This window comes from Schizophyllum commune, assembly GCF_000143185.2.
Source record: "Schizophyllum commune H4-8 unplaced genomic scaffold SCHCOscaffold_14, whole genome shotgun sequence".
Classification (NCBI taxonomy): Eukaryota; Fungi; Basidiomycota; class Agaricomycetes; order Agaricales; family Schizophyllaceae; genus Schizophyllum; species Schizophyllum commune.
Genome location: NW_026089551.1, coordinates 83,719 through 107,170, shown reverse-complemented (window position 1 = coordinate 107,170; position 23,452 = coordinate 83,719). Strand labels below are relative to the sequence as shown.

Sequence of the window (23,452 nt, the reverse complement as noted above, 5' to 3'; positions counted from 1 at the left end):
GCGGGGCGAACAAAACTGACATCATGATCACGATCGTGCAATTGTACTTTTGCGGAGCAGCTGCCTCGAACGCATACCCTCGCCATCCCCCACGACCAGCGCGCCATCCCCCCGCCTCTGCGCGCCACCGACGCGTCCGACGCACGGGACATCATCTACGACCACCCCCACCTCCTCCCCCACCGTCCCACCCCTTCGCCGACCCTCTCTCGGCTCCCCCCACCATGGGCGACGAAGAGAAGACAGCGGGCGACGCTTCCTACGTCAAGCGCGCCTCGCACGACTCCCCCTCCACCACCAACAATGTACACCCGACCTCCAACATCACCCTCTACGACCCCTCGCAGGAATCCATCTGGACCCGCGTCGGCCTCTCCCCCGAGTCCTTCAAGCGCGCGCCCGGCACCACCGCCGGCCTCGTCGTCTCCGGCGGCGGGCTCTCGGCGGAGGAGTACGAGAAGGCGCTCGCCGAGTCGCCCATGCTGCAGCAGAAGATGAAGCCGCGGCACCTGACGATGATCGCCGTCGGCGGGAGCATTGGCACGGGCCTGTTCGTCGGGTCGGGTGCGGCGTTGAACGCGGGCGGTCCTGCGGGCGTCCTCATCGACTGGGTTCTGATGGGAATCATGCTTGTCAACATCACCCAGGCATTGGGAGAAATGAGCATCATGTATCCCTTGAGTGGAGGGTACTATACTTTGGCAAGTCGGTGAGTGTCGTCTATTCATATATTCCTCGCCCCAGGAATTCTCGTTCGGTTCTGCCACTTCCCCTGATGGTTCTCCACTCACCCATCCGACCCTGTACATCTCCACTCTCACATCCGGTCTTGTACATCCTTGATCGCCCCGTTCACTTCCCTCGAGCTCTCGCCGTCTCACTCGGACCTTCTCGCGCCCCTCTATCACTTATTTTTTGTTTTTATGCCTATCATTACGCCTTTAGTTCTTCTCCTCAATTTTCTGCTTTCCCTCTCCCCTCGGTCATGTCCCGTTTTGACTTTTACATATTTCCCGTCTTCCAAGCGCTGACCACAACACCCACGCAGCTTCGTCGACCCTTCCTGGGCCTTCGCCATGGGCTGGAACTACGTCTTCTCCTGGGTCGTCACGCTGCCGCTCGAAATCACTGTCGCTGTCACCACCGTCAACTACTGGCCAAATAACGTCCCAATAGCCGCTTGGGTCACGATATTTTATGTGGTTATCAGTACGTATTTCCCGCACTTGATCCCGCAGGCCACATTCCCCCACTCTATCCTCTCCCTCGACTCTTCCTACATCTGCAGAAGCAGTTCTGGCCGCAGGAGGGGTAGTACGTCTTCCTCTGTACTGCGTCTCTGTGGGACGACTTACACTCAACGCCGTCAACGCGTTGGCTTCAATCCCCGCTCCCTCCCGCTCCTTGACTTTTCTGCGTCTTCCCATCTATCCTCATCGCTCTGACGTCCACCCCAGTCATCCTCTCCCTCTTCGGCACGCTCGGCTTTGCGGAAGAGGAGTTCTGGTCCTCGGTCCTCAAGCTCATTGTCATAGTCATGTTTGTGCTCATCGGAATGTGAGTACAGCTTCTTGCCAGAACCATCCAAAGTCTCGTCCTCCTTCTCCTCGACCTTCATTGAGTCTTCGCTCCATATCTCCTTTTGCTCTTCCTACCTTCGCATCTTGACCATAATATCCTCTTCTCCGCATCCACCTTCATCCCATCATGAACTACGCCTGATTGACACGTCCTCTTCTAGCGTCTGCATCTGCGGTGGTGGCCCAGCATCCGGCGAGTTCGGCAGCTACGTCGGTGGCGCGCGCTGGCAAGATCCGGGCGCATTCGCGAATGGGTTCAAGGGCGTGTGCAGCGTTTTCGTGACTGGTGAGTTGCGGCTTTTTGTGGCGCGCACGCCGTTTCGGCATATCCCGTCTCGGCAGCTACCGAGACTGGTCATGTGACTTAGTTCGTGGGGCGTGGCCTCGTTCTTCCCTTTTCCCATTCCTCCGTCTCCCCGACTTCGTCCTCCATGTATCTTCTCCTTCGCTCTTTTCTCTTTTACCCATGTGGTGTCATATAGCGGACGACCGCTGACCATATTGCCAGCCGCCTTCGCCTTCGCGGGTACGGAGCTGATTGGGCTCGCCGCGAGCGAGACGCCGGACCCGCGCTCGGTGATGCCGGGCGCGGTCAAGGGGACGTTTTGGCGGATTGTGAGTATTATGGACTGCTTGCTATCTTGTCACGGAGACAGTCTTGCTGCTTCGGGGCGGAGTTGTGCTGCTGGGGAAAGTTGTAGTGCGACTGATCTCACCGCGATTGCGGGCTACGAAGTGACCTCCGCGCCAACGAGAATGCGGCTCGTTGCTGGCATACTTTGTCCCAGCGCTATCATCCGTTTTCCACTCTCGAGCCTCGTCAAGAGTGCTATGCTGATTGGGTTCTTAGATCGTGGTCTACATTCTATCGCTTACTATTGTGGGCCTGATGGTGCCCTACGATGATGACCGGCTGCTGAATGGGTGAGTGTGATCCTATCTTTTCTTCGACGTCCAAAGGCGAGCGTGCGAACGCCTCTAGGCGCTCGCGAAAGCGCACCTAGAGCACAAACTGCCAATCCCCTTATGCGTTGCTGGCTCAAGCCCACATCGCTCGTCTATCTCACCCACCGTTCGCCTGCTCCTGATATCGCTGACGCCTCCACTTAGCTCCGGCTCCTCCGCCTCACCCTTCGTTATCGCCCTCGTTCGCGCGAACATCTCTGGCGTCGACCGTGAGTAGACTGCCCTGCTTGTTTGCGACGTTGGCTGACTGCGTTTTGCCCCCTCGCTCCTTCCCTCCCTTCTCATCTACCAGACCTCATCAACGCCGTCATCTGCATCTCCGTGCTCTCGATCGGCCTCTCGTGCGTGTACGCGGGCTCGCGGACGCTGACCGCGCTCGCGGAGACGGGGTATGCGCCGAACTGCTTTACGTATGGTGAGTGTCTATCGCTCAACGATCGTCTGGTTCGAAATGTTGAGGTTGCGAGGGGAGCGAGCTTTGTGTTCGTTGGGCGAGTGCTGGACGCTCGGGCGAGTCCTTGTCGTGGGTGATCGAAGAGCTCGGGGTTTAGCCACCGCCCTTCCTGAGTCCCATCCGAGCACTGAGCGTCTCGCTGCGCTGACCCACGCTCCATCTTGAACGACATGCTGATTCTATCTATAAGTCGACAAGTCCTCACGCCCTCTGTGGTCCGTCGTCGCCGTGCTCGCGTTCGGTCCGATTGCGTACGTGCAGGTTGCCGCGGAAGGGGATACGGTGTGTGAGTATTGTCCTTTTCGTCATTCTTAATCGACTCATGCTGACCTTTATGCTCAGTCGACTGGCTCGTCGCGCTCTCCGGCCTCTCAACCATCTTCACCTGGCTCTCGATTTGTATTTGCCACATCCGCTTCCGCGCGGCGTGGAAGGCGCAGGGGCACTCGTTGGAGGAGCTGCCGTTTAGGGTGGGTGGATGTTTTGCGCTGTAATGTTAGCAGTGATGCTGATGGTTCTCTTATAGGCTCTCGGCGGCGTCTACGGCTCGTGGTTCGGCACGATCCTGATCATCCTTGTGCTCATCGCGCAGTTCTACATCGTGAGTGGGCGTGGCTATGACACGAGATCCGAGCTGACAGCACTCTTCTTCCCACTTGCCTTGTCCCCCTTAATCCCGCTTCGCCTCTGCTCTGGACCATCCCTTCTTCACCTCGCCAACGTCTCATCGCCGTATCTTTGGCTTCTCACAATGCGCTCGTACGACTTCCCTCGCCCTTAACAGGCTGTCTGGCCCATCGGCGGCATGGCGGACAGTGGAAGCGAGGTCGCCACGGAGTTCTTCCAGGCGTACCTCGCCCTCCCCATCGTCATCGCTTGCTGGATCGGCGGGTATGCGTGGAAGCGCGAGCGGCCACGGCGTGCGCATGAGATCGACCTCGATGTGAGTAGGCCTTTCCTCGCATTCGCTCACGGGTACCTTGTTTCCGACAGCCAACGACTTTGTATATTTCTTTATACCTCGATACTGACTCCTTGTTCTCCCAGACCGGGCGCAAGTCCTTCTTCACGGTCGAGGAGATGCGCGCGTATCGGGCGGAGCGCGCGAAGGCGCCGTTATACGTGCGTATATACCGGATGTTGTTTACGAACTAGCGTGCGGGGTGAAGATGGTGGACGTGGCTGGATGATTGTTGGGAAAGGAAAGAGGTTGGAGAAAATAGGGTTGCGCTCGGAGCGGGGTGGTGAAGACTATCTGTTGTGAGATAGGTTCGAGCGCGTGTAATTTCTGACAAAATAATCACCGAATATACCGACTTATCGCATTTGTTGCGTGCAGTATTCTGAATGCGCTACATAGTCGTCATCAATTGAGAGTGAATGTCGAAAGCTGTTATACTCGGATTATACAAGACAGTCCCCGGAAACGCTCAGCGCTGCGTTGGTCATACTTTCTGAGCTTCCATTCGTTGCCACCACGTGCACCGTGTTTGGTTCGCAGTGGAGATCGCTCACAAGTGGCGGCCTGGTAGAGACAGGGTTGCATCCGGACGCGTTTCCTGAACTGCTACCCGTTGATATATTGATTGCAATGGCATCTGGGCCCGCTTCGTTGTCGCATTTGTTTACGGTCAGATTGTAGCTGCGCGTCGTGGGACAGACGGTCGTATCTTCTTGTGTAATGCCCTTGAAGTGGAGCGATTCGTCGGTCGCGGGTATGCACCAGTTCGTTTGCTCGCGCTGAACAAGGTAGATGACTGTCGTCGGATATAGACCCTGTGGGCGATCAGTAAAGGAATATAAGATGGTGGTGCGGACGGAGCCAGAGGATGTCGCTCTGCTACATACCACGATCTGATACCTGAGCGAGACGAAGACAGTCGTCACAAAATACCCAGGCGAGGATAAGTCCTGTACGACGAGGAAGAAAGTAAATCCGGAGGCCGCCTACAGCTTCCACATCAGCACGAAGCTCAGAAGAGCGCTGAGGCGTCAAAAGACTGACCCCCATGATCAGGTATACGAAGCCAGATTCAATGAGCAGTAACATGACCTTCTGCGCAGCCGTGCGTCGGGGTCTGCCAGAGCCAGAGAGAGTCGCCTTCCGCACTTCGAACGCCCCGCGATGCTGCCTTGACGGGTTGATTAGCTTTACACATTTCGCGCTTTATCTATACTTGATGCGCACCAAGCCATCGCGATTATGAAGCCAGTTGCGAGCAGGTTGGTCGAGAAGGAGAAAAAATACATCGCGCGCTGCGAGTCATGGCAACTGAGGCAATATCAGATTCCATGAACAGTGAGTGGCGCGCTACGTACTGTTTAGCCTGCATCCCGTCGATGTATAACCATTTCGATTGACCTTCGCACGCCAGGAAATACACATAAACGGCTTGAGCTGCAGGTTAGACCACTGTTGGGTTTAGACGACGAACACGCTTAGGTACTCACCTAAGTCCCCAAAAAGTGGGAGGAGCATGATTGTCGAGCATCTCCAGTTGTAACCCCACAACGCCGCACCGCGCCACACCACGACACCATCGCTGATTATGAGCTGGGGCGCAGAATCAGTGACGCGATTGCCTCAGACAGAAGCGAGTTGTTAACTCACTTCAAAGGCGAATATCGCAGCCTGAGCAAATGCACGGTCGTTCGCGCTCTGCCTGCTAATCCATGCAACTGGGTGTTGGACCTCGCCCCGCGTTTCGAGGAGGACTCCTTCGAGCTGGAATGCAGTGAAGTGCTACGGGCATACACGATGCCGGGAAAGGACTTACGAGACTCATAGTGTTGAGGGCGTCGAGCAGCAGGCATGCACAGGACAGGGCAAACATAGTGATTGTGGTGATCATGAGGACAACCCATGGCCGACTTCGTGCACGGCGCTTCCTGCAAATGCGTCGTCAGCCTAGCCTTTGGGTCATTGAGCTTTCTCACAAGATGGCACTGATCGTCGCAGGAAATAATGACGCGTATGCTCCTAATATACATGTCTAGCGTAAGATACGTGATGAGCACAGGAAGTTCGCACCGTATAGTATGCATTGAAGGACAAGGCCTGTCACCGACGGCTCGGTCTCCAGCGCGAGCATTGCGAGATTTTGGCTGACCGTGATGTTCGTAGCCATCCCATCCAGAGCTATGTCAGTGAGAGATCTAGGAGATGAGGCGCAAAATCATAGCAGGGCGTCGCAAACTATACATCTGGTCGTTTAAATGCAATAGACAGAAGCTTTGAATGTTCCTTCGAATGACCAAGGCGGGAGGAAATGAACAAACCAGTGGAACAGCATGTAGCTGATACGGTGATATTGCATGCAAGACGGGAGAAGTCCACCCTCCGATACGTTCGAGACCTGCGAGATCACCGGCGTGCCGCCCGGCTCGTCCGACAAGCAGTCTTCGAGAACATGGCGCGGCCGGAGAAGGTATCTCCGGCAAGATTCGGGACAGCAATCAGTGCATACTGGATGCTGTACAGTTTCGTGAGTCGAAGCCGCACCTCCGCGCGGAACTGAAGTTGATCAGCGGCTGTACGCATGCTATAGTTGCTGAGCTACTGACAAGGCATATGTTCGGGGATTGAGTCTACCAAGAGACAAAGCAATTGAGCGGTGAAATAGCGACGCGAAAGCGGAGGGAAACCTGGGCAATTGCGCTCGAGAGCTAGACGAAGCTCGAGCCTATAACCTATGGCCGATGAGGAAGGATTTCTATTCAAGACCGCGCTGCTTGGCAGGAGGGGGCGTTGCGGCGAAAGGTGAAGAACGGCTTCAAGATGAGACATCCGAGAAGTAGATAGATAATCAGGAGTCAGATACGCCTCGTTTGGGTATACGTCTGGGAATAGCGCGCTGTACGCGCGCACATGGGTATCAAGTTGGAAGCCCGAAGGGACCAGGCTTTTTCGTTCTGATTCAGCGCCGAATGGGCGGCTGCGTCGCCACCGCACTCGCCGCCATCGTCGCCGTAATCGCGGGCTCGGCCGGCACATTCCCCAGCGTGTTCGACTGGCACTGCACCTTCAGCCCGTTCGAGAACTGCGCGAGCCCGTCCCCATCGAGCTGGTCCGCCGGTTGCTCCGGCACCGTCCCCACGTACGCGTTGAAGTTGTAGATCCCGCACGGGCACTCGTTCACGATCTGCTTCAGGCTCACCGCGTGCAGGCTCGGCGCGTTCGGGTCGCCGCGGTACAGGCTGAACGCCTGCGCGCCCGTGTTGAAGGGCACGCTGAAGCCGCTGGCGCCCGCGGGGGCGGCGAAGTCGTACGCGGTGCCGCCGGTGTTGACGCGCACGGTGCCGGGGGAGGTGAGGAGCGCGACGACGAAGACGTCGTCGGCGAGGGTGTCCCACCCGTCGGGGCGGCCCTTGAAGTAGTTGCCGGTGCTGTTGTTGGCGTCGGCCTCGGTGGTGTCGGTGGCATCGCAGTTGATGTTCTTGGGCGTGGGGCGGTACCAGTAGATGATCTTGTCCTCGGTGATGTGGGTAGCAACGTCGTTGCTGCCGTCCTTGTAGGCGGCGATGAAGGGTGCGGAGAGGTCGAGCCAGCCGGTGTGCGGCCTAGAATAGACGTCAGCTGGGAGCCATGTAGGACCAAGGCGGCAACATACATGTCATTCGCCCACTTCGAACCGCCGTCGTCGGTGTGACGAGTAGAGAGCGGGCCGATGTAGTGGCTCTCGCCATAGTCGTTCCAGGTGACCAGCTCGAGGTATTGCGGCGGGTTCGACAGGATCTCCAACCAGCGGAGATAGATGAGCATGTCACCTGGATATACGTTAGCATCGGGATAGAGTCGCGCGAGTGTCCACCTCACTCGGGAAGACCCAGTTCTTGCTGTAGCTGACTTCGGGGCCGAAGTGCGTCTGCGGGAGATCGTGAGCGACATGGACGCAATTGTGTGCTCGACACTTACGAAGAACCATCTGAAAAGCACCACAACGTCTAGTCGGTACACTTTCACTCGCCGCAAAAGCAACTCACGGAGAAAGCGCTATCCAAGTCATAAGCGATCAGTTCAAGTTTCTACCCCGCGCGAAGGGGCTTCACTCACGCGCCATGAACGGCTTTCCGCCCAGCGCATTCCTATACGCATCGTCGTTGCCGATCACGGTGTGCAGGTCTGCGGACGACGTCGGCGCCTTATTGTTACCGTTGTTCGGCCACGCGACCCAGTTGAAGAGGCCGTCGACCTAGGCTGAGTGAATTTATGGTCGTAGGGGTAGCAGGAAACGCACCTGGGAGACGTCTGTCGTGGACCAGAAGTTCGGGATCCAGAAGATGTCGTGGCCTGCGGAGTTGCGGATGGCCTGGCTGTCGACGCCCTCGCCGATGAAGGAGGAGGCGAAGACCTGGATGGGCGGGTGAGCGCAAGTTAAGGACGCCGAGGGCACACGCATTGACTGTGCAATGGGTGCGTAGGAAGTGGGAGTGACGGGGAAATTGGGGGTTGGGAATGGTCATTACCGAAGGAGAAATGAACATTACCGAAGGGGAAGTGGACATTACCGAAGGGGCAAGAGCACGAAAAGATAAGTACCTTATCCCCGATCTTCAGCTGCGCGTCCCTATCGGCGTATTGATTGATCTTCTGGCCGACTTGCTCGCCCTGGTCGGTGTGGTACCAGTTGAAGTCGAAGGAGATGAAGGCCTTCATGCCGTTGCGGGCGGCGGAGTCGTAAGCGTAGCTAGATTGTGTACGTCGATATATGACGCGGGTCGCGCATCAGCGGATTGGCGTACTTCAACTGCGTATCCGTGAAGTCGTCGACGCCGATGTTGAGCGCGAAGCCATCGATACCAGCGGCCTTGGCCATCTGGAAGTCCTTGTCCCAGTCGTCGGCGCTGCCGCGGTTGGAGACGATGCCGACCTGGGGGACGAATGTGTGAGCGAGGATTCATGCGGAGGGATACGTGGGTGGACGAGATCGGGGGAGGCTCTTGTCGAAGAGCAGTTCGCGGTAAGGACTGCGGCGATGAAGATGGCCATGACGGTCACGAAGGGGAGGGTCATGGAGGGACGTACCACAAAGTGTGCGAAGACAAGCTTCTGTCCAGGGTCCGCGCGCCCCTCGATCGCGCTGGTCGTGACGTTGGAGTAGTCGCCGAGGTAGGCGGGCGGGGGCGCCGACAACGCCCCGGATAAGGCGGCTAGCCCGGTGATGATTCTGGAAAGTCGATTGAGCATCAGAAAGACGAATCAATGAGTATATGAAGGAGTGGAGGGTCCTCTTGAGAGAGAGGAAAACGAGGTCGAGTTCTCTGAGGAAAGAGGGTATCTGAGAGAGGGTTATATAGGGTGAGTGGAGCGGCAGAGCGGCTACAATCCGTCTGGCGGGATCGATTGGTAGAGCGGGTGCAATGAAGAGAGCCTACCTCGAAGGAGCGACCGGCGGAAGGCTTAGTAGTCGGAGAGTAGATATCTGAAGCAGGGACTTTCAGCTAGCGTCCGTAGAGAACGATAGATGGCTGCTCGGAGGCCGACCCGCGCGCGCGCCACAACTATAGCCGAGGGTTTGCAGACGAAGTACAGGCGTCCAGAGGAGGAAAACCTACAACGCGAGTTTGTATGGCACAGCGATAATTTGTCCTCGATAGGGCGTACGCCTTGCGGATGAAAACGCCTGGATAATAAAAGTAATGCATCTGTAGCATAATGTCAATGAATGTGCGGGCTGAGCGGGAGCGTCGCGGGACAGGTTCAGGACTAGAAGACACAACTCGCAAATAGACAATAATGTGACAGTATAGAAAGAGCCTATAACATTCATGAAGGTGCTTCTGAGCTCGTGGGGTGGTCTTCAAACAAAGGCACACTTTTGTTCAAACGTAGGCTCAGCTCGGAGCTCGCTGACGCAAGCACTGAGTCCTACAATCACGGTCGTTCATCGGAGGGTCAGGCGGATTCACATTAACGGCCAGTTCTATGTCTGTGAGAGGTAAGTAGGGAGTCGTTTGAGGCGCGTTTGGCTCACTTTGAATGCGCTAAGAGCCTGAGCTAGCTGCGCTCATTGCAGTGATCACTATAGGGAAGGGCAAAGAAACAGGACAAAGTAGAGCACTTCCAGGTATTCCAAGCCTGATATACGATGGGTTATGGACTCAGGACAGAAAGGGGCGTCCGACATGGTGGTTGCGGTGTAAGTTGACGGAAGCGCCCGTTAATTCCCCCGGACCGGATGAGGACTCAAATTCCCACGACTCGGACTCCGCGGCGCTTGTCTTCGACGCTCACCTTCACGTCTCATCACAGCGCTCGGATCCTTCCCGATACCCTGTGCGCTTCGGCCTAACCTCTGGACTACTCGAGCTCCGAAATAAACGCTGACTATGTTCTCGATAGTCGCGACCTCGCTCAAACAGCGGATGCGTGGGATGCTTGCCGTCGAGAGGTGCGAGCATATTGAAAGAGTACGGATGCTAGCTCTGAGATGGTGACACTAGCGGGGTAAATGATAGATAGAGCAAGAAATAGAGAAAGGATAGGATTGATGATTTTGGGGGCAGGGGCTAGCTTCGACCTCAAACCATGGTCGGCCCTCGGATCTCACCTACTCGTGCCAACGTGTGACCTCCCTCTCTACCATGAAATTCGTGAGTAAGACAGGTATCTCAAGTAAGCCAAAGTACGCACTGTCGATCCTTTCTTGTCGCGACTTGAGCGACAGGCTGAACGCCTCTTGAATACGATGCAGAATGCATCGGTTGGCACCTATCTCGCTCGGACCGAAGAAATAGTCGTCTTGCCAGGGGGCGGATCAAAAGCGAGGCAAGAGCAATGGCTTATCTGCCCACCTTCGGTACCATCCGTCTCAACTTCCCACCATATTTTCCCCACGCGCTTGAAGCACAGGTCGAACAGGTCGTGGGTCTCGTCCTCCGCTAAACCGTCTCTTAGATAAGACCAATGGCGAATGCGAAGAACTCGAACGTACAAACGACCTCTTGAGCCAGCAGCGCCAACATCCTCTCGACGGCGTCGCACGCAATTATGGTGATAAGCCCAGGGGTTTTCGCTACGAGTTGGCTAAAGTCTTCCAAGGCCGAGGTTAGCCCATCTGTCGATCCGACGCTGTTAAGCCAGGGCTCTACATCTATCGTCAGACAATGCATATGGATAGACGGAGCTGGACTGACGCATCTTACCCTGCGCCTGCACCCTCACAATATTCCCAAGGACGAGGATCACCTCGCAAAGGAGCTTAATCGAGGCCTCGCGCAGTCGGGAATGGTTTCTAGCGACGGAGTAGATCACGCCTAAGCTTCTACCGATCGCTTTCAGGGCATGGAAAAGAGGCTCTAATTCCTGTCGAGCGAAGGTCTGCACGGCGACGTTGGATCAGCTGCGTGCCGGCGCAGGAACCATGCCCGCCCACCTTGACCACAACGTCCAGCGCCGAGAAGACGCTCTTGCTGAGCGAACGGCCCTAGATTGGGCATTGATTATCAACCAGGTAAGCACACGTCCTTCCGGTACCGCTCACCAGCTCGTCCGAGTCCCCAATCCAACCACAAAGCCTGTTAAGAATGGTAACAACGGAGAACAGATGGTCCCGCAAGCGTCGTGCGCCACCCTCCCGTAGCTCGTTGTAGTCGTCTTGTTCTCATAGGTGTACCGGAAAAGCGCAGGTTGTGAATCGAGGAACTGAGCGTCGGACGTGGCGAGGTCGATGTCTGTCATTCTGAAGTAACCAATGATCGTCCGTGCGTAGACTTCGGCTGCTGGGCTGCCGCGCAGGATGCTCTCCTCGAAGGAGCGCCGGTCAGCGAGTGCTCTAGCTTCCCGCATGGCGACGAGTCTCTTGTCTGCGACAATCCTGTCAGTTTTTCTTCGTCGGGTATAGGTAGAAGACCGACGATCTTCGAGGCTCGTCACCGTGGAGTCTCCTACGACAGCTTCGCAGACAATTGGCGGGGCTTGATTCTGTTCTATTGGACGATGAGCCCGTGTACACAGCTAGTCCACGAACGGAGGCGCTCACCGCTGAGATGGTGTAGGATGACTTCCATCTTCTGCACCTTGTCGACCGTCACGGCGAGCATGGCCTGTCGAAGACTTTGCGCGCGGTTGTCCAGGATGTCTAGCTCGTTCTTGACTTCGCCAGAATGTCCTATACTCGAGAACCACGATCCTGCGATGCAGCGTCAAACGACGGATATATTTGCAAGCGTATAATAGGGAAGTAATGCACTCACTCAAGACGCCGTCCTCCTGTAGCTTATGGATGATGCCGAGGACAACGAGGACCTGACAGAGGATTTCGACGCAAACCTCAGTCAAGATGGAAGGCATTGAGGCGCTGGAGACGTGCGCGATGGCGCGCAGGTGATAGTAGATGATGTCGATCGCCCTCCCTGCCGCGTCGAGGTCTTCGCGCGCCGCCACGGCGGCCTAAAGATGGGATGGGTTTCGGGGACTGGAAGCGCAAGCGACAGTGCGAACCTTCATCAGGAGGCCAAGCGCGGTGAAGATGATCTTTCCGGGAGGGAATACCTGAAAGATTTAACCTCAGAAAACCCTTGCCCGCACAGGACCTACATGACTTACCACGCTGACGGAGTCGCCCGCTACCGTGCATAGGCCCTGCAGAATGGTCGCCAAGGGCGCGATGCGAAATTGTAGCCAGCGCGGCCCCCACGTGCCGAGCCGCTCGAAGTCGTGTCTATTGGACTCTATGAAGGCCGATAGCGCTTCCGCGGAGGTGAAAGGAGCAGAGTCCTGGGCGAGGAGGTCGATGCCGGTATCGCGATGATACTTCTCCAACGCCTCTGCCCATAAAGACTCGATCCCGCCAGTCAAGGTCGCGACTTGCACTCTGCCGATAGACTGAAGCGATGAAGGTCTGGCTTGTGAGGACGCGGGTCGACAGTCAGGACGCGCATCAGCATGGGTGATTGGTGTAGAGGGTGATGTGTTCTCTAAGATTTCTGTGCGGCGAGAAGAAGTGATGAGATTGGTACAATCGAAATAAGAATTATATTCATCGACGTACGCTGGTTCCTACCCGAACGAATAAGCCGCGGCATGGGAATCCGAGCGATGCGGCGGAAGAAGCGACGCAGCCCTTCACGCGGACTAGGAGCGACGCCATCCATCGATGAGAGTCGAGAAATCCGTTGAGGTGGTAAGCCCGAATTGGCGGTCATGTGTCATTAAAGCGCGCAAACTGGACGAGATAGATGAGGGACAAGAAAGAGGTGAGTTTTAGTCGCTACGGCGCTTAGTGCCCCAGAAGGAGCATACGTCAGCAACCATGTTTTGAGAAGCACCCACTCCATGGCTGTGCTCGGCATGGCTGCATCGATGGAAGAAGTGCATAGGATCATGCTACTTTTGTTTTCGTTTCGAGTGCTCTGCGGATTGTCAAATATTATAGTGCATCAGTATAATATATGACATATGAGGCGAGCTACAGCCCAGTAGACTGCGAAAGTTGTGCTGGTTGCGAAGTTTGGGGGCGTCGCGGAAGAGTTGTTTTTGTTTGCGCGTGATTGTCAATATTTGATCCGGCCACCGGATTTCTCCATTTGGAGACCTTTGTTCTCCTTGCTTCCGCCCATCATCATCCTTTATTCGGCCAGTTCTCCTCGTTCATCCTACAGGTATCTCTACTCGATATAAACTTCATATTCCTCGCGGATTCTTGGAATGAACCTGTTGAGACACGATGTGAGGCGCCGCGGTCGAACGCGCCGGATGGTCGCTGCGACTATTGCTGTCCTCATGCCCTTGACGAGCTTCAGGTGCGGACCTAGAATAATCGCTTCACGAGTACTGATGTATACAACTGACCAACATACTTCTCTCCCCTCGCCAGCTGCGGGGTCCTGCAGTCACATCTGCTACCTCGATCAACCACGACGCGTTCACAAAGGCGGATCATCCCCCTTCAAATGTCTTGAACCCTACGCCACGCCCGTAACCACTACCAAAAGATCTCCACTAAGCACCGTTTTGTCTCTGCTGTCCCCGCTATACACTGCACGCCGTCTCCACCATCAAGTTGACTTTCCGCCAGGCCCGCGCTGAGATGCGGCTATGGCGTCCTCATCATTGACCCGGCATGCTCACCTTTTCTCGTGGTAATGCCATACTTGCCTCCAACCGTCTTTACCCCTTCCACCGCCTGGCAAGATAGACACTTAGCAAATTCGAAGTTCGACCTTTCAGCCGTTCCCTGAAGCGCCTACGGACACAAATCCTTGACTCCTCGCAAACTGACCATCTCCAATAAGGCCTAACGCAACTCCCGTCTTCGTATGTAGACAGCAATGTAACCTGATTTTGTTCGGCAAGAATCAGGTGTGCAAATCGACTTCGTGTTCGATAACTGTACTGAGACCTACCCAGATAGCGCGTGCTCCTTGTACTGTTGAGCTGTACTCAATAAAGCGTGTTTTGCTACTGATTAACCCCGTAAATGTACGCCTTTCCGGTGGTCCCAATCTTTCGATTCCGCGCTCCCAGAAGTGCGCGAGGGAAGAATGACGGAGACGCGCGTGCTGCTGCTGATAAGCGCCCGACAGCCTATTCAGTCCGCCTTGACCGTCTGGCTTCTTCGGCGAAGGGAATTGCCGACGGCTCTGCGTACCCGTGATCCCATGTACACCTCGAACCACGACGTCGAGGCACGCGTTCCTTCCTTGACGACCGTCCACTGGCGTTGATTTTCCCTGTGGTCATGTCTGCTTCCCTGCTCCCTCTGGCAGGCGCGCCCGCGCCCGCGCGGGGGCGTCTTTTGCGACAGACCGTCGATCCCCGCAAATCGATCTGGCAAGCTGCTGTTTTGAAGTACGAGATGGAGGTCAGCACCAATCTATTCTCCCCGGACGTCCCTTGCCTGGACTCCAGCGCGGCCATCTTCGACTACCTGACACGGTGCGAGGACTCCTTCAAGTCCTTCCGAGGGGATGGCCTGCAGAGGCTGCGCGATCGTCTCTGCCCGATAGCTGGTGTAGTGGAGATGTTGTGCGGGGCTCTCGGGGAAGGGTTTGCGGTGGTGCGTACGCGCGTCTTGCGCAGACCTCTACGGATACTAACCTACGCAACTAGGCGTTCTCGCCTAGCAAGGCGATCTTCTCTGCCGTCGGTGTACTGCTCAAGGTGAAATTTCTTGACAGCCGCATATCATCCGTATTGACAGTCGGTACACATAGGCATCGCTGAGGGTTAGAGAGGAGTTCGATGCTGTCGACGCCGCCCTCGAGACTATACGAAATCACTTGCGCATCCTTCAACCCCTCACGCGCGACCCCATCGACGATACTCTGTTCGAAGCCTCCGTCGAGCTGCTCGCCCAGATTCTAATTGTCCTCGGCGTAATCACGAAGCTACAGAAGCAAGGACGAATGAGTAAGCTCCTCCTGCGCTCTGCCCCTGATCCCTGGTTGCTGATCGTGTCGTAATTAGAGGCATGGATCAGGCAGCTATGTCAGACGAAGGACGTTACCTCCGCCTTAGACGATCTCGGACGGCTGGCGACATGTCACCATGCAGCCGTGTCGGCTGTAGCGCTAGCTACGTCGCAGAGAAGCCTTAGCGTGCTCGTCGATACTGTCGCCTGTGAGCGTCTTCACTTCGCGTGATGTGTCCGCATACTCGGCTGACCGCGCTCAGGGATGGCCCAAGAACGAGATATAAGTCGGACGTACCTCATCTGCATAACCAAGCTTGCGCAGGATGTCTATGGTAAGCAGCGGGTCTGGCCATTTTGGCGCTCGGCTCACTTCTGCGACCACAGGAACCGCCAAGAGCAGCCGGAGTATCCTCGAAAGCATACAAAATACGCTGCTTCACCACATCAGTGTCAATCAGGACGATAAAGGCGAGTCCTCAATGGCAGTGACATGAACGCTTGCTGACTTGAGCGGTCTGAAAGGACTTCGTGACTTTGACAAGCTTTGCGTGTGGCTTCATTACCCGGACTCATCTCTCAGGATGGACCAGCTCTTGCGAGACCGCGCGGACTCAACCGGCTCTTGGTTCCTGGACGATTCGACTTACTCTGCTTTCAAGGCGGGCAAGGAGCGCACGATCTGTGTGTTGGGAAAAGGTCAGTGTCTTCATACCCATCATACGATCAGTACCGTCTGACGCACCAGCAGCCGGATGTGGAAAGAGCACTGTGATGTACGTGAGCGAGCTCCTTCTCTCGACTGAGCTGACCCATTTGCGCAGAGCGGCAGCTATCCGGGATCTTCAGGCGTGGTGTGCGATATCCCATGCGCCATCGTTCGTCATCAGCCATTTCTTTGACCTTACGAACTCCTCGCAATCAAGGGATCTGCGAGCCCTGCTATCTTCGCTCCTTTGCCAGATCGCGCGCAATTGGCTCGATGCCGTCCCGATCTTGCTCAAGCTTCACGCGGAGAGCATGATGGGGCATTCTCAGCCGCCTCTCGATGCCCTCCGACGTTGTATAGGCGCAGTCATCCGGACTATCAGCACGAGAGTCTTTGTGGTCATCGATGCGCTGGACGAGATTCAAGACGCCGCTGAAATATTGTCTTTCCTCGCAGAGCTACGTGCGCACGACAATGTGTCGCTTCTCGTGTCTAGCCGCGAGATCCCGTATCGTGATGAGTTGACTTCCTTATGCGGTTCCACAAACACGATGGACGAGGATGTTGTGACAGGCGACATCGACATTGTACTTGACCGTCTTCTGTGTGAAGGCGGCGCTTTGTCCGAGGTCACAGACGTAGAACTCGTCCGTGAAGGGTTACGGACAGGCTCTGATGGAAAGTACGTGTTGAAACCCTCAAGTATCGCCATGTTGACCAGCGACTGATTCATTTTCCAGTTTTCGCTGGACTGTGATACAGGCAAACGAGCTGGCGCGTGTGGCCTCGATACCCGCCAAGGTTCGGAAGCGCTTGCGTACGCTCCCGAGGTCGCTTGGAGAGTTGTACACGCAGTGCTTAGACGCCGTATCGCCAGATGATTGCGCTGATGTTCACCGCATACTCATCTGGTTGGTCTTCTCGTGCAGTCCCCTGTCAGCGAACGACGTCGCGCAGTTATTGTCCTTTGACTATTCGGAACCCATGCCGGTCTTCGACACCTCGTTACAGCCTTCGTCCAGTACTGCAGTGCTCTCTTTAGTTGGGTCGACCTTCATCACCATCCAAGATGGCGAAGTTCGTCTCGCCCACGCCTCGGTCAAGGATTATCTCCTTTCCATCCCGAGCTCGTCGCAGTTTCACGTGGACATCAATATCGCACACTCCCTCATGGTCCGTACTTGTCTCGCGTACATATACTCCGGCGCCACAGTCCTCGCTCAAGGCGGGCCTTATCTTCACCACATGACCTGGTCGTGGGCCGTTTACATTTCCGGAGTGGACCACGAGCGATATCGAGCACTCGAGGGAGATGTCCTCAAAGCCTTCTCTAGGAAGGATGCGCAGAATTCGCATAGGGACGTGCTGAAGGCATCCCTGCATACCGCGGCGGGAATCGACAACGTACCTCTCATGCAACTACTAATCACCCATCTCGAAGCAGACGTAAATTGCTTCGCCGTGCTGTCGCAGGACGAGAGGAGGCCCTCGCTTCAGCGCATGGCTCTCTGCTCCGGGGACGACATTTCGGCATTACTAGGAAGATGCAGCGGGGCAGGGAAAAGCGACACCGTCTGCGAGAAGCCTCCCATCCATGGATCGATGCCGCTACATCGCGCCGCCAGCCGTGGGCACGAAGAGATCGCACGAGTGCTTCTTGACGCTAACGCATACCCGCATGTTCCGGTCGACGGCGGCTGGACACCCCTTCATATCGCAGCACGAAACGGCCACTCGGCCATCGTGCGTCTTCTTCTCTGCCGAGGCGTCGCGCCAGATACCTGCGATCTGGGTATGACCCCTATAGCATTGGCCGCATACCACGACCACAAAGCAGTTGTTGAGCTCCTTCTGGATGCAGGTGCGAACCCAAACAACCCTACTGACGGAGGGTTTTGGTCGCCTCTGCATACTGCGTCGAGCCTTGGCCATGTCGCTGTCGTCCAGTTGCTCATCGCCCGAGGAGCGAACGTTTCCATTACTTTGGACGATGGTCGGACGCCCCTCCACCTCGCAGCGGAATGCGGCCACAGTACCATTGCGCGCCTTCTTATCGGCGGCGGCGCCGACGTGGGAGCTCAAACTCGCTGGCGCTGGACTCCCCTTCACTACGCCGCGAGGGACAACCAGCTCGACGTCGCTCGCCTGCTCCTCGAGCGCGGGGCGGCCGTCAATGCTTACACGATTGGAAAAGTTGGCGGGGCCGGACCGCTTCAGCTCGCTGCGTATAACGAGCACGCAGACATGGTGTGCCTGCTGCTTAGTGCAGGCGCGGACCCGAATGCTCGCACAAACGATGGGCATGCGCCATTAGACTTTGTCGGAATCCGACCTGGAGTAGTACGAGACCTTGCGGTGCGCGACCGCGTCCTCCACGCGATTCTTCAGGCCGGGGGAGTCAAAACAGGATTCAGAGTCGCAAGGCCGCCCGCGTGAGAACTTGGACGCTTGGTTCGTATACTAGTTAGGCAGATCTTTCTACTATATTTCTATGCCATCCAGTTGCTCAAGGCGCGCCTGGAGTCATTACGTTCAACAGCTTTGTGAGGCCACGATTTCCCGGAGGCGGGAGCAGTCAAAGTGCGATATTGCAGATAGTATACATTCCACCCTACATCACCTCGATGAATAATAACCTCCAATCCCGCCTCTCAATCAATCTACGACCCTGTCGGCAACCCCCTCGCGAATGCCACTCTGAATCTTTGCATGATCTTCTCCCATTCAAAAGCAGCAACCTCCCTTTCCCACCAGTTGTTCAAGTCAGGGTTCGGCTTCAGGGTGCCCAGGCGCTCGGACTGCACCTGCCGACCGAAGCCGGAAGCAGCGAAAGGACGCAGTGTATATACATTGCGGATCTGGGATCGGTCATGGACTCCCCTGATGGGTGGGAACGACAAGCTCCGACCGCGGCCCCACGCTCGCATCCTGCTTCCTGGAGGGGTAGGATTTGCATCTTCCAAGCGCAAGGACGAAGACAGTCTCTTTTGGCGCAGCCGCCAGCTTGCCCCCGCAGCAAGTAGAACGTCGACCACCCCGTCAAGTCCCCTAGCCGCAGCCTCGTGGAGCGGTGTCACACCTGCATCGTCCTCCAGATGCGTGAATGCGCCGGCCTTCAAAAGCAATTTGACCATTTCGATGTCGCCGCGTCGCACAGCTCGATGTAAGGGGGAGCATAGGTCTTCTTCGAAAACATGCCGTAGCTCACAGCCAGCATCGAGGAAGAAGAGAAGCATGCTCTCCGGTACTTCCCAAAGATCACCGTGACCCTTTGCCACCTCCAGGACCCATGATTCTATCCTACGTATTGCGTAGTACTCAGGCGTGCCACGCTCAGGTAGCTCCCGGAGTCGACCGTAAGTCTTCTGATTCACGTTTGCACCAGCGGCTAGGAGCATTTCTGCGATCTCAATGTCACCCTCGATAACAGCGTAATGCAATGGCGTTCGTCCACGAACGAAGGCATTGACATCCTCGCCTGCTCCAATTAGCCCGGTCACAACACTGCGTCTGTTCTGCCGCACGCTATGGATGTCGTCTGTGGCTCTCCGACTGCAGGAGATCGCGACCATGAGTGGTGTCCGGGTTTTCCATGATCGCGAAGAGTTCTGGACCCAAGGGAGGTATTCTCCAGGAAGCCACTTATTGGGGTCAGAATGAAGCCGACGGAGGATGAGGTCGACGAGATTCCAAGACAGAAGCTCGCAAGCAGCATGTAAGGGTTGGACACCATCTTGAAGAAGTCGAAAGCCGAACTGAGGTTGTAGGGGAGCCATGAAGCGGTTCTGCTTGCGGCGAGCCTGATCGTATGCATACGATCCCATGAATCGTGCGACTGCCACTGCTAGCTCAGGATGTGCAGGGAAGTCAACCCGTGCGGCATAACTGAGCCAGTTCTCGGCTGCATGCGCGTACAACGGTACCCTGCCCCCTCGTTGTAGGGGGTTGGCCCAGCCGTCGTCGGGATCACCACCTGAGGTGAGGTAGCTCACACAAACTGCCGTAAACTGGCGCATCGCATCGCATTCGTCGTTATAAAAGGGCGAGGACGAAGGAAGCGCATGGAGGTACTCCAAGACGGAAGCATGCGCAAAGCGGACGTCGCCACTGTTGGCATCAATGGATAAGAATGTCGACCCGACGAGGGCGATGACCTTGTCCGCAGACGTAGGGCGAAATCGACGGGAGAACACAGGGACAGGGCGGGAGTAGTCGAAAGACATGATCTCTGCGAGCTCCTCCTTGAGCAGCGGCTGGCGACTGAACAGAAGCCACATGAGAAGCCGGCGAACGTCGGCGCGATCCCGCTCATCGATCTTGGCGAGGGCTTCGTCATAGAGGGCGCGAAGATCGAGAGGCATAGATGTGAGACGCTCGACCACCTTTAAGGGGAAGGCGGCGACGAGAGCGAGTTGCTGCGCTTGCAGAGCAACCCAGCGAAAGCTACCAGATACGTTAGTCATCGCAAGACAGCACTATGAATACGCTGCAACGCACTTTCCATCGGCGCCCGATACGAGGGCGCTACGCGCAAGACGAGAGTTTCGAATCCCGGACAACGATCCATCCTTCGCGAAAGCTTCGTCTAGGAGAATGTTGATGTCCCTTGTGACCGCGTCCGTGGACATGAGGACTTGGTCGTCAGCTAGCGACTCAAGCTCCTTTCGAGCCGAGAGCTCCGACCGGCTGGAGACGAGGATGGATATGTCGTCGCGCTCTCGGAGCTTGCGGAGGAACTGTAGTACTTTCATGTCCTCGGTCTCATCCAGACCGTCGATCGTGATGAATACGCGTGAGCTATATTCATCGAGTAGCTGATTCGTGTAGTAATTCAGCTCGTCGAGGGATGGCTGTCTCCTCCCGCGTATGTGCTGCTTGCGAGCACGCGAGAGAAAGGCGACAGTTTCAGGCTCATGATGGACGAGCTGGCAGAGAATAGAGGACAGTAGGACGCTCAAGTCCCTGGCGATGGCGTTGTTCGTCGCATCGAAAACGTGGCACAAGGCCAGGCAAGAGCCGGTGGTGTTGCAAAGGGTCTGGATATCGCGGTCTGCTGCTGCGCTGCCCAGAATGTCAGAAAATCGCGAGGAGGGCATATGCAAGACCACGCACATCATGGTACTCTTCCCCGACCCCGCTACGAGAGCTCGTCAACACCAGCAACCTTACATCGCGTACCAACGCACCTTTACCGTGCAACCACAAGACGCGCGTCGTCCCCGCCTTGAACTTGGCGAACGCTTCGCCATCCAGGAACCAAGAGCCGGAAGAGCGCGCGCGGTCACGCAAAAGGTTGTTGATCTTGATCGAGGAGTCAGGAAAACCAAGCCAATCGAATATACGCTCCACTTCGCCGTCCTCTGCGAGGATGTCAGTTGCGAGGGGGTCACGCATCGGGATAACCTACCTCTGTCTTGCTGAAGCGCGTCGGAGTAAGCAAGTAGGACGCGCTGGATGTCCTCCAGAGTCCCCCGGTTGTCGTGGATCTGCTGTTCGTTCGTGGAAGCAAGGGCAATGATAGTCTCTACTCAACGTCGTCAGTCCACACCTTGCGAAAACGTTCACTTGAACGCACCGTGCATATCCTGCGCGACCTTGGCGATACGCATCAGACAGGTGCGGGTCATGTCTTGTTCCTGCTGGATAGCTAGAAAGAGGCATGTGAGGGGTCGAGTCTTCGGCGTACAGGGAGCAACATACAGGTCATGCTATGCGCAAGGACATCCATCGTCTTCTCGACGCTGAGCAGCGTAACCGCGGAGAGCGTCTCGTGATGGTTTGTTGCCAGACGCTGCAGGTCCGCCAGCGCTTCCGTCAGCTCATGCGACTGCTTGAACTTGTGGATCCACGCCTCTGGCGAACGCTCGGGTGTAAGCAAAGGTGTGTCGCTACGAAGGAGTAGCACTCACTGAAGCGCCCATCTCGCTGGAGCTGCGCGATGATCCCGAGGACGACGAGCGTCTGAGAGAGGACTCGCACAGAGGGCTCGCGAAGGGTCTCGTTGGCGCCGACGATCTTGATGCGCGCGAGATGATCTGCGATGGTCTCGAATGCATCCATGGCAGCGTCGTAGTCCTTCGTCACTTCGATGGATAGCTAGAGAATGGCCTTGATCAGCGCTGGATCTGCGAAGAACTGGGGATGGATGCTCGCCTTTATCGCCACGTCGATCGCGCCGAATACGGCCTTCAGAGGCGAGAAGGGCTGCACGAGATTATCAATGAGCGGTCCTCGTCGAGCTGATGAGACGCACAAGTGTAACTGCATCGCCAAAGCAGTTAGAAAGCAGCTGAACAGCAGCAGCGATCGGCTTCAGCCATTTGCGCGCCCGCTCGTGCCCTTCAGCGCGGAACTGGGCGAATCGCGCGGCGCGCTCTTCGATGAAGGTCGCAATCGAGCTCGAAGACGAAGCGTCGAGGGATCCGTCAAGCTGTTCCGCAAGCGCCGTCCCAGAATCGCGCTCGTATCGCTCGACGGCCGTTCGCCAGATCTCGACGATGGCGGCGTCGTCCCTGGCCATCTCGCCTTCTGGTGCGCGGCCTGTGGTGCTCAAGGCATCGGATGCGACGTCGTCCATGGTTAGTTTGAGGATATCGAGGATCGAGGATAGATCAAATACAAGGAGTCCCGTAAGCGCTGTGGAAAGAGGACGTATACAAAGGGCCTGGGAAAGTCAGCGTGACTGCATCGAAGCAGGGTCAATGCCGAGCAGCATTGAGTCCCGGCATGATCAGATGTGTCGGTGAGATGCGAAGAAGAGATGGAGGCATCGGTAGCACGAGCCTCGTGTAACGTTAGTTTGTACACATGAAGGAAATTCGATGTCAGTGCACACCCGTCGCAACGGTACGATTGACCCATGGTACGTACATCTAGCCATTGCGAGTCGCACTCGATATATTCGTCCTTTTTGCCAAGGGTTGACGGGTCACTCGGCCTGGCCGCGAGGTTCGGCGTGGCGAGGCGATAATGGTGATGGCATGGAGATAATTGCAAGTCGTACAGGACACAGTAATGAAGTTATTGGCAAGAATCAAGAAAGCGAGGCAATGGGTGCGGGACATAACCACCATTCACGATGGTGATGGAAGTCGGAAGCAAGGAACAATGACCTACCCGAATGGGGATTCGGGATCAAAAATGTCGTTCGCGAACAAATAGACACCGTCATGTCCTTTTCATTGCCTTCAGGGCGCCGGACGCTGTTGGAATTGGCGATGAGTCAGTCATCCTCGACTTCGCGATCTTTGAGCGCCGGGTGCAAGCACATGTTAGGGACCGCGACGTGTAGAGGAGTGCTAGAAAATACTCGCCGTGCTTTTAACTGGAAGTTTGTGAGCGCGGGCGAAGCGACCATTAGCCTGCTCTTCACACCTCTCCGGGAGCATAT

The 23,452-nt window shown here is 56.2% G+C and overlaps 8 protein-coding genes across 8 annotated transcripts; 4 read left to right on the top strand and 4 right to left on the bottom strand.

The window, feature by feature from the left end:
• Positions 1-170: 170 nt before the first annotated feature.
• On the top strand, positions 171-4,352 carry SCHCODRAFT_02642542 (uncharacterized protein). The gene is made up of 13 exons (XM_003027182.2): positions 171-709; positions 1,049-1,209; positions 1,458-1,557; positions 1,742-1,866; positions 2,089-2,195; positions 2,431-2,504; positions 2,691-2,755; positions 2,839-2,961; positions 3,191-3,286; positions 3,343-3,470; positions 3,527-3,601; positions 3,785-3,943; positions 4,048-4,352. The coding sequence occupies exons 1-13, from the start codon at positions 225-227 to the stop codon at positions 4,153-4,155; spliced, it is 1,806 nt and encodes a 601-aa protein (XP_003027228.2). The 5' UTR covers positions 171-224; the 3' UTR covers positions 4,156-4,352.
• Positions 4,353-4,404: 52 nt separating this feature from the next.
• On the bottom strand, positions 4,405-5,852 carry SCHCODRAFT_02672886 (uncharacterized protein; the record flags this gene model as incomplete). The annotated part of the gene is made up of 8 exons (XM_003027003.1): positions 4,405-4,776; positions 4,849-4,947; positions 5,006-5,132; positions 5,189-5,272; positions 5,320-5,398; positions 5,452-5,554; positions 5,612-5,725; positions 5,778-5,852. 8 exons carry the CDS (start codon positions 5,850-5,852, stop codon positions 4,405-4,407), a joined length of 1,053 nt encoding a protein of 350 aa, XP_003027049.1.
• A 1,065-nt stretch (positions 5,853-6,917) lies between these two features.
• Positions 6,918-9,187, bottom strand: SCHCODRAFT_02518879 (glycoside hydrolase family 71 protein; the record flags this gene model as incomplete). The annotated part of the gene is made up of 8 exons (XM_003027002.2): positions 6,918-7,560; positions 7,611-7,767; positions 7,817-7,903; positions 8,054-8,192; positions 8,238-8,351; positions 8,540-8,687; positions 8,743-8,870; positions 9,026-9,187. 8 exons carry the CDS (start codon positions 9,185-9,187, stop codon positions 6,918-6,920), a joined length of 1,578 nt encoding a protein of 525 aa, XP_003027048.2.
• A 1,132-nt stretch (positions 9,188-10,319) lies between these two features.
• SCHCODRAFT_02556014 (uncharacterized protein) lies at positions 10,320-13,095 on the bottom strand (the record flags this gene model as incomplete). Its single annotated transcript, XM_003027001.3, has 14 exons — positions 10,320-10,579; positions 10,634-10,741; positions 10,795-10,881; positions 10,935-11,087; positions 11,137-11,320; positions 11,376-11,426; positions 11,484-11,517; positions 11,616-11,805; positions 11,857-11,928; positions 11,982-12,131; positions 12,196-12,391; positions 12,443-12,493; positions 12,548-12,927; positions 12,993-13,095. The coding sequence occupies 14 exons, from the start codon at positions 13,093-13,095 to the stop codon at positions 10,551-10,553; spliced, it is 1,788 nt and encodes a 595-aa protein (XP_003027047.1). The 3' UTR covers positions 10,320-10,550.
• Positions 13,096-13,665: 570 nt separating this feature from the next.
• Positions 13,666-14,164, top strand: SCHCODRAFT_02105830 (uncharacterized protein). The gene has a single exon (XM_050341813.1). The coding sequence runs from the start codon at positions 13,697-13,699 to the stop codon at positions 14,027-14,029; it is 333 nt and encodes a 110-aa protein (XP_050197356.1). The 5' UTR covers positions 13,666-13,696; the 3' UTR covers positions 14,030-14,164.
• A 445-nt stretch (positions 14,165-14,609) lies between these two features.
• On the top strand, positions 14,610-17,311 carry SCHCODRAFT_01193208 (uncharacterized protein; the record flags this gene model as incomplete). The annotated part of the gene is made up of 12 exons (XM_003027181.2): positions 14,610-14,999; positions 15,053-15,103; positions 15,157-15,352; positions 15,410-15,562; positions 15,617-15,688; positions 15,741-15,824; positions 15,879-16,052; positions 16,105-16,129; positions 16,178-16,744; positions 16,803-16,863; positions 17,074-17,235; positions 17,276-17,311. The coding sequence occupies exons 1-12, from the start codon at positions 14,682-14,684 to the stop codon at positions 17,309-17,311; spliced, it is 1,899 nt and encodes a 632-aa protein (XP_003027227.1). The 5' UTR covers positions 14,610-14,681.
• Positions 17,312-17,889: 578 nt separating this feature from the next.
• SCHCODRAFT_02462187 (ankyrin) lies at positions 17,890-18,180 on the top strand (the record flags this gene model as incomplete). Its single annotated transcript, XM_050342622.1, has 1 exon — positions 17,890-18,180. A coding segment is annotated over one exon (291 nt), but the record flags the coding sequence as incomplete, so codon positions are not given.
• A 518-nt stretch (positions 18,181-18,698) lies between these two features.
• Positions 18,699-22,639, bottom strand: SCHCODRAFT_01161886 (uncharacterized protein; the record flags this gene model as incomplete). The annotated part of the gene is made up of 10 exons (XM_003027000.2): positions 18,699-20,505; positions 20,560-21,123; positions 21,175-21,199; positions 21,249-21,422; positions 21,470-21,586; positions 21,638-21,709; positions 21,763-21,915; positions 21,972-22,158; positions 22,216-22,266; positions 22,316-22,639. 10 exons carry the CDS (start codon positions 22,637-22,639, stop codon positions 18,723-18,725), a joined length of 3,450 nt encoding a protein of 1,149 aa, XP_003027046.1. The 3' UTR covers positions 18,699-18,722.
• Positions 22,640-23,452: the final 813 nt, after the last annotated feature.

Coding starts and splice junctions, on each gene's coding strand:
- SCHCODRAFT_02642542 (XM_003027182.2), top strand. CDS start 225: ATGGGCGACGAAGAGAAGACAGCGGGCGACGCTTCCTACGTCAAGCGC. Junction 1,558..1,741: donor ATGTTTGTGCTCATCGGAAT/GTGAGTACAGCT, acceptor GTCCTCTTCTAG/CGTCTGCATCTGCGGTGGTG. Junction 2,505..2,690: donor GATGACCGGCTGCTGAATGG/GTGAGTGTGATC, acceptor GCCTCCACTTAG/CTCCGGCTCCTCCGCCTCAC.
- SCHCODRAFT_02105830 (XM_050341813.1), top strand. CDS start 13,697: ATGGTCGCTGCGACTATTGCTGTCCTCATGCCCTTGACGAGCTTCAGG.